This window comes from Gouania willdenowi, chromosome 6, assembly GCF_900634775.1.
Source record: "Gouania willdenowi chromosome 6, fGouWil2.1, whole genome shotgun sequence".
Classification (NCBI taxonomy): Eukaryota; Metazoa; Chordata; class Actinopteri; order Blenniiformes; family Gobiesocidae; genus Gouania; species Gouania willdenowi.
This window is the reverse complement of record NC_041049.1, coordinates 71585504-71600025: the sequence shown is the minus strand read 5'-3', so window position 1 is coordinate 71600025 and position 14522 is coordinate 71585504. Positions and strand designations below refer to the sequence as shown.

General features: G+C 36.3%; 1 protein-coding gene across 4 annotated transcripts; it reads right to left on the bottom strand.

Annotated features, from left to right (window-relative positions):
- Positions 1-98: 98 nt before the first annotated feature.
- LOC114464552 (proton myo-inositol cotransporter-like) lies at positions 99-13866 on the bottom strand. Of its 4 annotated transcripts, none has more exons than XM_028448844.1 (13): positions 13062-13245; positions 11649-12122; positions 9973-10132; positions 9682-9887; positions 8250-8358; positions 7187-7350; positions 6470-6584; positions 5522-5647; positions 5292-5404; positions 4342-4494; positions 2736-2908; positions 636-704; positions 99-546 (listed from the first exon to the last, which is right to left on the bottom strand). In XM_028448844.1, exons 2-13 carry the CDS (start codon positions 12079-12081, stop codon positions 538-540), a joined length of 1830 nt encoding a protein of 609 aa, XP_028304645.1. In that variant the 5' UTR covers positions 12082-12122; positions 13062-13245; the 3' UTR covers positions 99-537. The 4 variants fall into 4 exon arrangements, with proteins under 4 accessions (XP_028304645.1, XP_028304644.1, XP_028304643.1 ...); XM_028448843.1 differs by adding an exon at positions 4657-4667 and having other exon boundaries at positions 99-704; positions 4342-4490; positions 5299-5404; XM_028448842.1 differs by lacking the exon at positions 13062-13245 and adding an exon at positions 13833-13866 and having other exon boundaries at positions 99-704.
- Between the last annotated feature and the right edge of the window lie 656 nt (positions 13867-14522).

Sequence of the window (14522 nt, the reverse complement as noted above, 5' to 3'; positions counted from 1 at the left end):
TTGTGGAGCACTAAAGTGCAGAGAAACTTGACTTTTTTCTTATTTTTTGGGATCATTACTCAGCACTTTTCTAGAGGCAGTAAAAAACAAACAAAATATTCACTTTTGGACAAAACCTTTTTTATTTTTACAACACTTTAAAACAAACACAATTTATTATGTGTTTAAGTTAAATGTTAAAGTCATTTGTCACAAAAATGATTTAAAACAGGTCCCTTATTGCAATAAAACAAGATCATCATAAATATTTGGTTAAACTAGACAAAAACAGCCTGTTCAGCATAAAGTATTTTTACATTTATCTTTATTAACAAAGCCAATATTATTCCCAAGGAATCCAAATAAATTAGTTAAAACTTTCCCCAATAACACACCTAATAAAATGACTTACAGTTTTACTGTAAACCTTATAAAGACAAACCTTTAGTACGACATACTTGATTGTGTGACTAGTAGCTGATCAAGTCTCCTGATGCACATACGGCCTTAAATACAAAGCTGCTCAATCAGAAGATGTTGAAGAGTAACTGGTCACAATTATTTGAGCTGCAAGAACGGGTGTAACATTAAAATGGCAAGTAGAGATCTGTCACAGCACAGTAACACATCCATAAACATCTTGACATAGTACTTACAGTTATATAAGCAATGCCCCTCTCTGAGCCCACCGCTCCGTACTGTGCTGCGCTGAGTGGGGGACCACGCTAAAAAAATGGAACAACTTATTCGAGCAAATCAGCATTTTAGAAAAATCACAATAGAAAAACCAACCTAGCACACATCCTGACCTTTTAAAGTGCAACTGCTCTGTTGCTGAACCAGCACATCAGATGGTTGGTTAGCAAGTGTAGCTATTAGCTGAATTAGCAAAACAATACCCACTATCATAATGATACATTAAACTCATTTGGAGCATCAGTAATAATGTAAACAAATGTTTAGAGTTTTGATACCTGAAATATAAAAGATGGACTTTCAATATGAAAATACAGGCCAAACCATTATTATCGTACATTTTACTTTTTTCTTCCTTTTTTGAAGAGAGAAAATGATACCCCAAAATAATTTAATGCATCTAAAAATGGAATTAATGAAGATTCATAATCATCGTTGGAAACAGACAAAGGAGAGTAGCATCATTACACAATAACAGTGATTTAAGGCTCCACCCAAAGCAAAAAACAATGTGTAGAACAAGTTCAACAACATCACAGAGCGATTCATATTGTTGTGTTCATTTAACGCAGAAGTAGCAACTGGTGCGGATTCAAAGGACATTTGGTAAGCTAACAGACAAGATATAAAAAAATAATTAGTGTGATATTGGAGATGATCTGTGAGGTGTACAGTATCTAGAACAGGTTTTGGAGCATAGTGTGGATGTTTGGCTCGTTCTACAGCACCACCTGTTGGTGACTTTGCACCTCTAAACATGGCAGAGGTTTGTGCTCTGAGGGGCGGAGTCACTAAAGGTTTAGGGGTATTAAAACGTGTGCAAACGTCACTCCATGTGCTAATAAGGGGTACAAACCCCAGGTAATCAGGACTGCACGTCACAATGCACCCACAATCCATTTAGTGCATTTCCCTCATCAATATGTAAAGTAGGCGGATCTCACAAGGGGCGCAAAAAAATGGGAGGAGGAAATGCAAATAATGCAGAGGAAGCAATGCAATTCATCAAAACAGGAACTGCTTGCGGTGACTGTTTCTGCACCAAAAAAATAGTTCGACTCACATTCAGGTGCAAACACACACGCAGAGATCATAGCTGCAGTAAATGTTGACACAATAACCGTGGAGATGAAAAAAATGCTCCAGTTAACCTTTCTAGTACAATAAAATAATTTAAATAAAATAATAGTCAATATTAACAGCCACTGAATGAGTAAAGAGTGTGTGTGAGAGAGAAACAGCTGGTGTGGCTTGTTAACAGTTGCATTGCTTCCAAAAATACTTTTATAGCAATAATATTAGTATTATCCTGTTAGTGATAACTGATCTTTGTTTTCTTTTAAAGATAATTATTGGTATTTGCTATGGAAAACTGCATTTAAAAAATAAATTGTTTATAAACCCACTGCAGCAGTCGTCGTGCCCAGCATTCTGAGAGGAGATCATGGAACCTTCCAGCAATACTGTATAATATTACAAAGATAAAACAACCTATTTTCATCAGGTTCAAGTTGCTGCACCAGACCCCAGCTGACACGTAGCAGACCCTTCCCTTATCATCACACATTAATCCCTGACACAGGGTTTTGAAAATAAGACCTTTTAGGGAATTGGGAATATCGTACATGAGTGTAAATATGTAACTGGCACAACCAGTAACTCATGCTTTAATCAGAATTTCAAAAATGACTGATTGCAAAGTGCAGTACTGAAGATTCACGTAGGAAACATTGAAGTTAAGGCTCTTTGCCAGTTACATTTGTTATTGATCCTAATCTAATCACTTCCTGTTTCCATTTCCAACAAACAAAACATTCAAAAGCAAAAGTCATAAAATGATACCCAATGATTATCACCCAGAACAAAGGGGAAAAATGAAAGGTAAAATAATAATGCCTTAAGATTGACATGTATTTCTTCCTGTTGGATCCCAACCATCAGTCACTGGTATAAACAAGTCACTCCTCAGGTAAGAAGGCAGAGAAATCTAAGAAAACCATCTCAGTCTAGTCTACGTCTGAGCCATCATTGTCAGAGTGACAGGAGTTGTAGTTGTTTACCGGGGCGTACTGGACGTGACGGTCATCGTTCGGGGACATGTCGCCACAGAAGCAGGTTGGACCGTTAAACAGCTGCTCTATGTCCTCCAGCTGCAGCCCTTTGGTCTCTGGGAGACACGCCCATATGAAGAACATGCCCAGCACCACCAGAGCAGTGTACAGAAAGAATGCACCTAGAGGACCAGAACAGAGCTTTACCTCCAAGTCACGGGAAGATCACAAGTGTGTGTGTGTGTGTGTGTGTGTGTGTGTGTGTGTGTGTGTGAAAGTTTTTTTAAAGGATTTTAACAATAACGCTTGAATTTTGTTTCTGTGGAAACTTAAGAGAATTTACAAATAAGATTCTGCTTAATATTTATGGCTGCACCATAGAAAGTGTGTTTGTTAGCTCTATGACTGTGTGGTTTGGTAACATCACAGCTAAAGAAAGGAGAACTCTGAACAAGGTGGTTCTCTCTGTAAAAAGGACTGTGATCTGTCTGTTCTGGAGGTTCTCTATGATTACAGACTCTTTAATCGATCTCTGATAATCATCAATGATTTTTCTGGTACTGGTCACCCTGGTAAAGCCATGGTCCAGATCCTTCCCTCCAGGAGAAGATATCGTTCATTGAGATGCAGGACATCTCGACACATTAACAACTTCTTCCCACAAACTGTTATTAGGCTGAACAAAGCACTTTGAAGACTGTTCTTGTACTTTTATTGTTTTATTGTTGTTATTGTTTTAAGTAGGTTATATGTGTGTTTTTATTACCTCACTTCATATTGTCAAATGTTTCCCTTTGAACTTTTACTGTTCATTTATTTTGTTTATGTTGGTGTTTGTTGTTGCTGTCTCTGGTGAATTCTGGTAGATTTTTGCACAAATATTTCAATGTCGTTTCTTTTCACCGCAAATGAAAAATAAATTGAACTTGAATCACAGACACAGGGGAGGGGGGGTGTGGGGGGGGGGGATGGGGGTCAATTTTCGTGCGTAATTTTTCGTCCAATTTCAGCTTCCAATATCTAAAAAATTACAGCACATAGGAAACTGAAGTTTGGTATAGTAATAAGCTCCACCCACTCTCTCAGAATATAGAAATAGATCTGCTATACATCCTATCTGGTGGACATGTCAGCTCCTCTAAATAGTCACAAAGTCAGTGTGTGTTTGGGTCTGGAACATGTTTGGGTCTTCAGTAAACTACTTAGCATATGTCTCAGCTCCCTGTAATGTGATCAGCTTAGAGCTATGAACATAGACTGTTTGTTCACATCACTAATGATTAGTCACAGATATGCATTGGTTCTAGACTCACACGCTCTGGAAACATGAGTAGTCATTAGCCAATAACCTCATGTGGGAATGTAAGAAACAATCTAATCTGTTTTAATTTATAGTATAAAGTTACTCTTTATTGGGATGCAGAAGTATTTTTTTTAAATGCAAACCTGCAGAGTATTTGAATGAGCTATAAATATATATATTTACAAATGTGCTCAACATTGTGAGGAACTTGTATTCAGAGATGCCTCTTAATGAACTGTACCATCACTGGATCAGGATCACTGAAGACCTTCATTCCATTGACATTCAGACATTGAAGGTTCTTATTCTTACCATAGTATGTGAGAAACTGAGCCACATGAAGAAACGTCAGAGACACCAGGACATTGAAAATCCAGTTGACCCCAGCTGAACAGGCATTGCCAGTGCTCCGTGCCCAAAGTGGGTATATCTCTGAGTTCACCGTCCAAGGCATGGTGCCCATACCTGTTACAGCATTATACAGGTCATGGTATTTCATCTTAGACGTTCTCTATTGTTATTCAAACTTCAACTTTACAGAGCAGATAAGAACAAACATTCGTATCGTAGTGCAGGATAAAAAAGTCGCGAAGTAGTATTTAAAAAATAAGGTGCAGATATAGATACAAAAAAAAAAGCTATGTGTAAAATTACGATACAGATACATTTGTTCTTTATATGCAGTACTTGCATTATGCTAATATTTCAGAAGCATTCTTTTACAATTTTATTTTCAAATAAACACCATAGAAAAGCTTAAACTTAACATGAAAACAGGATCATCTGCAAGCGTCATATTAGGGTATCAATACATTTCATTCAAATAAAGAAATAGAATTTAAAAAAAAAATCAAAATAATAATAACTATAATAGCTTCAAGATGCCTTATGTATTAAGAATTTGCACAGCATAAATCACACACAAAGATATTTAGTTGAGCTGTAAACATAGTTGATTGTAGGTATAATCAATAAGGTGACCATTTACTACTGTAATCCTTGATTCTATTCAACAACCTGTAGGACAGTCTTTCTAATGCTGTGAGCTAAAGGGGATTTACACTCACTCACCAGTATGCTCATTTTCTCCCTAACATAATAAAAGTTTGAGCCCATTGTGAGAGAGAAGAGGGTAAAATATCCAGAACCGAGGGATCCCCAATAATGTAAAGCCTACTACAGCAGGAGATGTCAAAACAAACAACATTCTCTACCACTTTATTATTTTTATTTTTTACCTTTAAAAAAACAATTTGACCAACCTGGAGCAAAAAATGCAAGGTAGAGTATGAGGCCCATCAGGATGATCCATGAGTAGGATGTAGGGCAGTAGTTGTAGGCCCAAAATGGGCTCAAATCAGTCTGATTGGAACACCTGTTGGAAAGGAAAAACAGATGAAAATTTGTTTTCTATCTAATGAATAAAAAAAAACACATTTAAAAACAATATAACACAAGAAAAGCTTTCTGAAGCAATGCCAGTGACAGTCACCGTCCCCAGGCTGCGTGGTCTGAGCTCGCTTCATCGACAGGAACGCAGGAAGAATCATAGACCTCTGTGGTATTTTCACGATAACAGAATCCACAGCTGGGATCCAACATGCAAGATTCACAGGACCTGCACAGTAGAGCTGTATGTCAAACAAGTTGTAATGTTTCTGTCAACAATCACAACATGTAATGATCTTTGACTGGAACATGTACTAAAATTACAATCAACATTTTAGGCAGGGAAAATTTATTTGTATAGCGCATTTCATACACAAGGCAACTCAATGTGCTTTACATGATAAAATAATCAACAGCTTAAAATCAATAAGAACATTTAAAATCATCAACAAACACATGACATCATCAACATGACCATAAATCTCTCTCAATCATATACAGTAGAGAAAAAAAGTTCTTTTAACTTTGATTTAAAAATGTTCACATGTGATGCTGACTTCAGCTCTGCTGCAGTTTGTTCCACTTCTTTGCAGCATAACAACTAAACACAGCATCACCATGGTTACTGTGAGCTCTGGGCTCCACTATCTGACCTGTGTCCATAGATCTGAGAGACCTGCTGGGTTCATACCTGACTAACATCTCACTGATGTATTCTGGACCAAACCCATTCACACATTTATAACCAGCAGCAGAACTTTACAGTCTCCTCTGAGGCTGACTGGGAGCTAGTGTAAAGACTTTAAATGTGTTCTGACCTCTTTGTTGTGGTTCAGACCTGAGCTGTTTTTATTATTCCTAGAAAGCTTTAGCTCTAACAAACCTTTGATTGGTGACATTATCTTTTAATGTTTCAGTTAATGTTCAAACATCTGTGGGAGGAGGTTTCTGGTTCTAAGATCTTACAATTGTCCTTTTAAATTAACTTGTTTTTTGTAAGGAGATTCCAAACATTTTTGTGGGAGGAGTAGAACAAACTTTTCATTCTTACCCGTAATGAGAACAAGATGAGTTGTACAAGTCCACAGGGTGGAGGGTTATGGATGGAGAGTGCTGGGCGGACAGCAAGAAGCCGACAGCCAACAAAGACAGACTCAGACCAGTTCCTACACACGCAACAATAAAGCTTTAAAGGCAAAAAAACTATTCAAGCATCAGTGGAAGATTTCTCATCACGCACATACGGTCATTATTTTAGAAACATGGGCTGCATCCAAATAGTCCCTCCTATCTCCTTTCCTATCCACTTTTCCTTAACCTGTGGATGATGTCAGAGGGTTAAGAAAAGGAGTTAGGAGACTTCCTAAAGGAGTTTGGGAAAGGCTATCACATGGTTTAAATTTCCAAAAATTTCCAACACTTTCCACTGATATAATCTCAAAAATCACAGGTTTGAATGTAAATCAAAGGAAAGGAGGCTACCTGGCTACGAGGAACAAAAGTGAAACTAAAAGAACATCACATTGAGAAGGAAATTTGTATTTTTTTCACGACGGCAGACGTCACTAACCTTTGCCGCTGTCAGATTATTGTCACCTAGTGGAAGTGCGTCTGATTGTCAAAACAGCATAACTCCTTTAGGAAGTCTCCTAACACCTTTCCTTAACCTTGTGACATCATCCACGGAGTTAAAGGAAAGTGGATAGGAAAGGAGATAGGAAGAAATATTCAGACGCAGCCACAATTTATTCATCAGTGCAAAACAAACCTAAAAGACTGCCCAGGGTCAGCTTCCTGCGCCCCACTCTTTCTACGAGCCACACACCAACAAAGGTAAACACAAAGTTGGTGGCGGAAGTGGCAGCAGCCAACCAGATGGCTTGTTTATCATCCCGGACACCAGCCATCTGCAGAATGGTGGCACTGTAGTACCTGCACATGGAATCAAGACTGTGTTACAACAAAAGTAAGATACAAGGATGAGAAATGATTGGGGAAGTTACAGCAGCAGAACAGATGACATCATCGTGAAATTAACAACAAACACAGTGGTTCTGAACCTTTTTTTAGATTGTGACCCAATTGATTGATATCAAGAATGTCTGGTCTCTAGAATTAGTTTTTGATGATGTTTGTTATACTGTATTACAAATACAGAGTAGCCAGGATTAGTGACACGATCGGCCAGCTCAGATACAGTATTTATTTTACTGCATTTTAAATCAAATTAGAACTACATTTATATTTGACAAAATTAAAGAATAGAATACATACAGTGAAGAAAATAAGTATTTGAACACCCTGCTATTTTGCAAGTTCTCCCACTTAGAAATCATGGAGGAGTCTGGAATTTTCATGGAAGGTGCATGTCCACTGTATGAGAGATAACCTAAAAAGAAAAATCCAGAAATCACAATCTATGATTTTTTAACAATTTATTCGTGTGATACAGCTGAAAATAAGTATGATTTCTAAGTAGGAGAACTTGCAAAATAGCAGGGTGTTCAAATACTTTCTTTCTTCACTGTATTCTGTGAAGTTGAAAAGAATAACACTTTTTTTTTAAATCAGAGTTTTTTTGTTTTTGACACTTTTGTATTGCTAGACATTTCAGGCAACCCCATATAAACTCCAAGCGACCCCACCTGGGGCTCCGACCCCCAGATTGAAAAACATTGCACCGATGTAAACTATTTATTTTTGTACAAATGCAGCTGTTTTGTCTTTAAAGTTATATGTATCACATCTTCAATTTGTTTCTTTGATTAATCAAAAATGTTTTAATAGATAACACACAACTAATAAGTTGGAATGGGGAACATTTGACCTACATGACTGTGTTAATTCCAGACAGCTGCTGAAACATCTGGAGGCCACAACCAACAATGAGAGCCCTGCGAGTCGGACCGTGGTTAAGAATGCGCAGAATCACCGGGCCATCTAGAAATAAACAGATTTAAAATGCATGTCATACAAAATACATCATTCACATGAATAAAGGCTTTAAATACATATATATAATGTAAATGTGAAACAATGGGTTAACCATGGAACTTCCACAAATGGAGGTGAAATAAAAACTTTATAAAATGCAACTATCATTATTTCTGGAGTGGATGTTTGGGGATCATATTTTACTCCTAGAGCTGGGCGATATCGACCAAAATTCATATCTCGATAATTCTCCTCAAAATGGTGATATATGATATAAATCTAGATATTTTCACCTCTAAGTGTGACCAGAAACACAATTATTTGATCAAATTTATTAACAAACAGCTGCACAATATGTGCCAATTTTGGCTTTTTCTCCAATAAGGGACAGCACGTGTGAGTGACTTGTGTGGCTTGTTTAGGGGAAGCTCTGGGTGAGGACGCACTCAGTAATCCATTTAACTGTCTTTTCATTCTGTTCTCAGAAGTAGAAAAAGCAGCAACGCCTGAAAATGGATTTTTAAATACAAAATAAGCTATGAAATAAAATTATTCATTTTAGGTGATAATGTAATTTTCTGTGTTAACAAAACATAAATCTTGATATAACTTGAATCTCAATGTATTGCACCGGCTTAAATGCTCCCCTTTCATCATTACATTAGGTCAGACATAGGCAACTGGAGGCCCATCTAATTGTATGTGGCCCACAAATGAAACGCACAAAATGACATTAAAATACACAAAACAACAGCAAGAACACACTGAAATATACACAAAATTACATTACAGAAAAATACTGTAAAAGACTAGGAAAAAACTCCAGAAACACACAAAACTACTACAAGAATTAACAAAACAACAACAAATATACACAAGATGACTCACAAAAAGACACAAAATTAGACAAAGATACAAGAAAAATACAAAAAAGACACAAACTAACAAAATGACAACAGAAATGGAAGAAAAAAAATGTAAAATGACAACACAAATACACAATAAGTATTTTTTTTACAGGGAAAAATACACAAAACAACAACAGAATGACAGAAAAACACACAAAAATGTTGTTGTTTCCTGTGTTAAGGCTCAGATTGGTCATTATTCTAATGCTGATATTAATGTACATAATGTGGCCCTTCAAACACATTTTTGTGGCCCCCACTCTGATAAAAATTGCCCACCCCTATATTATGTTGTGACAAGTATCCTTATTAGAATTTAATGTGGACAAAAAAGTAGGTCCTAACTGCTTCTTTTGAAATACATTTACTGATAAATGTTTTTTCCCAAATCAGCATAAAACCAGTTAATCCTGAGATTTACCTCCACCTGAATCTTTCTCCTCATCGATGCTGGCCTTGATAGTTTCAAACTCCTCGTCGACATCGGAGCGTCCTCTGATTCTGCTCAGAACTCGACTAGCCTCTTGGCTGAAACCCTTTTGGAGGAGCCAGCGGGGGCTCTCTGGCAGGAAGAGAAAACCAAAGAACTGCAGCACAGCAGGAACAACGGACAGGCCCATCATGTACCTTAGAATACAAACAAGAAGGGTTCTTCTCAGCTAGACAAAGGTTATAAAAAACACAAGTAGGTGTGTAAACGCTAAACACCTACCTCCAACCATCATGGCTCAGGTAGCTGAAAGCCCCATCGACCACACTGGCTATGAACTGGCCCCCAGTGATGAAAAGAGAGTTGATGGTCACCAGCTGACCTCTGAGGTGAGTCGGGGAAACCTCAGCGATGTACACAGGGACGGTCATAGAAGCAATGCCTGAAAGATGGAGATCATTTTCAGAAAATAGTTTGTGAAAGAGTAACTAAACCACTTTTTTTCTGTTGAATACAAATATATGTGGGTATGAAGTGGTGTTATTTATTGATCCTGGTCCAACTCTCAACGTTTTAGTCAAAGTATTTAGTTATAAAATGTCAGAGTGACTGCCCTCTATGGGTTGAAACTAGGATATTACAGTTGATTTTTGCTATTGGCTGAGAATAAGATCATGTGACATTTTGGGCCCATCTTGCATCACAGACCAGCACTGTTAGCCCCGCCCCTTTTATAAAACTATCACCTGTGGGCTCTACAATGTGTGGTGAGAGAAGAGTGAATAGAGAGCTATAGTGAGTAATGAGTAGCTAGTTAGCATAGCATAGATTGTTCATTGGAGATGTTATAGTATAGAGTGGGCATGTCTTAACTGCTTCAGTAGTACCGCCCATAATCAAGGCATTTTTTTTAATTTCCCTCCTAGTGGTAGGTCAGGAGAAAGCAGGGGTTTAGTTATTCTTTAAAGTTATATATATTAAAACAGTGTTAATTTTTACAGCAAATTCTGATTTAGTTTTAGTCATGGTTTATTGACTAAAATAAGTTTTGACTTAGTTTTAGTCCAAATTTAGTCATTAGGACTATTTCAGTTATAGTCTACTTTTAGTCAGTTAAATTTAGTTGACTAAATCTGGTACAGTGGACTAAAATATACAGAATAAGAGTTTATGCATTTTCTCAAAGTTTATTTACAGTACCATTGATTAACCTTATATGGAATGGTGTAAAAGTAAAACAATGTAAACACAAATGTGATGTGAGACCACATGATCACATGAGTTCTGATTGATTTCATCACATGTAACTATAGTTCAGTTTAGTTTTTATCAGTCAATGAAAATATAAATATATTTGGATATAGTTTTATATATTTGTATGTATATATTGTATAGTTATTGTTACTTAAGAAGATGTAGTCGACGAAAACTACCGGTATAACAAATATTTAAGTCGACAAAAATTGCCACATGCTTTCCACTGCATTTGTTAGTTTTTTTTTCTGTCCCAGTTTTACTTTGCTTTTTAATTTTATTTTTGCCCCATCTTGTCAGACTTCTTTCCCAAGCAGCGGGAATATATTTTTCCCCCTAAGATAATCAATAAGCAGATTTAGCCCATCCCCCTTTGGACAAAACCTAAAACTTTTATTAAATTCCTAACTGTAGCATCACTTTTATCAACTAAATGAGATAGAAATACTACATGAGCTTTGCACTTTAAAAACTTACACATATTTGCATCAGTGCATTGCATTCAAGTCTTTGAATTTTAAAAGGGGTTGGGTTATTTATGTTCTCACAATTAAATGACTTTAGAAATAAGATCAGTGCGTAAATGTATGTGGGGCGTTGCTTCCAATGAGACAATGTGAAATGATTGCACATTGAATAGGTGAAAGCTTGTCATGCACAGATTTGGGTGAATATGAAAATAAAAACAATGTAAATGTACTTACCTATGCCCAGTCCAACAATGATTCTCCCAACAAGAAGCACCCCCTTATCAGGGGCAAAACTTAAGAGCAAACCTCCTGCTGTGAAAATGGCGCTGGCCACTAGAATACAGATCCTGCGTCCAAGCCAGCCATTCAAAAAGCCCCCGGTCAATGCGGAGAGAGCAGCAGCAGCCACAGTGCTGGAGACCAAGAGCTCCTGCCACAAAGCATTCAGGTTCATCTCCTTCTTGATGAGCAGCATGGCCCCAGAAACCACCCCAGTGTCATACCCAAAGAGGAACCCTCCCAATGCAGAAAAGAAAGCCAACACATAGACAAACACTGGGGTGGAGGACGTGGCCTGGTCCACGAGATCTCCATCACAGGCCCCTGATGGAGATCTGATGAGACTCCGCCCCCCATCGTCCACTGATTCCTGGTTCTTGCAGGCCATGAGGGTTCCTCGTAGGTTTCAGGATGTGTTCATTGCCGTTCCTGGACATAGAGAAGGAAGAGGAGGTTAAACTGACCAATGATCAGAAGAACAAATAAACATACACACAGAAAGAGTTCAGTTCACCCATTATCACTCTGTAGAAGGTCTGCCAGAGTCTCGCCTAACCCATAATAAACCCTTAAAGAATAGATATTAAATGCTGCTTCATCCCACTCCCATTCAAGCAGTGTATTTATGTTTATTAAGTACTCACGTTACTGTAATTGAGTTGCTTTAATAGGTACTTGTACTAATTTTACTTACCAACCGTTACTGAGTACATTTTTGTTTTTTGATTTTAAAATGATCAACAGACATTGTGAAAGTAGAAAAAATTGAAATGACCAGACAACAATTAAATGTATCACATCATAGCCGACCAATCAAATGAAACGTAATGCACTGCACCAACAGCATTGAATGGAGGTTATATTGTCAGTTTTAAAGTTTATAAATGTATCTATACTTAGAGACTGATAATTATTTTATTTTGAATTCAATCAATTGCTGTTATTTGATTTATATATTTATTTTTCAAATTGTACATTTTGACAAACCTTTTATTTTATACAGATGCCCTTATAGAAAATGAATTAGGATTTGGTCTCTTCCTTTTTATGTTTATACATGAGATGTTTAAGTAAAGGGTGAAAGTAACTAGTAACTTTTACTTTGAGTACAATTTTAATTGAGCTACATTTACTTGTACTTGAGTCCAATTTAAATCAAGTAACAGTACTTCAATACTCTTTACACCTCTTGTTAATACATATCATGTATATTAGCCAAAAAAATGGAAACATGTATGCACTTATACTACGAAAGCTTTTCTGTTTCTATTAAATTTCTAATAAATAAATAAATAAAAATAAAAATATATATATTTGGCATGTATAGCAACAAGACACAGCAGGAAGCAGGTAAACACAGATACATACCTGTTCAGCGTCTATTACATCTATTTGCTTAACAACCGAATCCAACCACACCATGTTAACTCACTGTAGGGGATTTAAACACGTTCCGCACAGGAAAACCACACAAAACTATTATTTTTGACGTATTAAAAATGGAAAAGAGACGATTTTCCTCCGTCCTGAAAGTTGGCTGCGGCGTAACGCTCGTGACGTCATCACGTTTCCTTCGTGGTCATGATTTTTTTTTTCCTGTATAAACTTTATTAACAAATAAATGTATTAATGTAGAATTAACAATTAGAAACCTGATTTAATTAAGAAATTTCACTACATTTACTGCAATCACATTTTACATGACTTGTTTACAAATGTGGGAGAAAAAAGATGTTTCAGCAGCAAGATTGAAATGAGTTGAGTTTTAGTTTGAATGTTTCATATTTTGAAATAACCTTTATGTCAAAATAGGATTTTAAAAAGAGTTGGGATTGTGCGCACTCCCACATATGTAGGCGTAACTGGTGGGCTATATTTTTATTTTACATTATTTTGTACTTTTTGATCTGGGAAATTAAACCTGGAATTGTGACAGCATAGATGCTGACGTCTTTCAATGCATGGAGTACAGTTCCATTGGTGCTATCTTCAGTTGATAGATCGTGTTTTAAAATAAGTTTATGTCAGGTTGATTACTTACGTGACCATTTTATGGAGTTCGAATGAACTAAAAACAAGGCCAGAAGTAATTATGTAATTAATAATGATTCGATACATGACAAATGTGTTAGTACTCACTTTGCAGCGTTCCTTTTAGTGTGTAATCAGGAAGTGTCCAGAATACACAAACATCATATGATCTCAAAGGCAGGGCACGCCCACTGTGTCCCATGTGTCAAGTTAAAACAACTGTTACTGCAAGCAATTAAATCTGAATACTGGACTGAGTTACAATAAAAATACATCCAAGAAAATCAAGAAAACCCGTTTATAATTTTGACAAGTGGTTTTCAAACTTTTTTTTTGGCTCAAGTTTATACATTAAGAAACTGTGGCGGTAGATGTGTGTCTTTATTATTCAATAATTAAAAAAAAAAAAACTTTTCAATGAAAAGAAAAATCATTTCAATCAAAAGAAACATTCAAAAAACGTTTACTTAAATTTTTTTTAAAAACATGTCAATCAAAAAATAAAAGTGTTCAAATGCAAAATAATATTCAAGACCCTAATGATTGCATTTGAACATTTTTTTCTTTGATTGAAAATGTTTTTGTTTTTTTTTTAATCGAAATTTTAATTATTTTTTTATTTATTTATTGAATAAGTAAAGACAATACACAAATATACTACCCATAATATGACCCAAATACAAAAAAGATTACTTCAATTAAAACAAAAACAAAAAAACTTTTCAATGAAAAAAGTTGATAAATCTACCTCCATACCCTGGTCAGTGACTGACATAGACATTATATGTTATATTATGT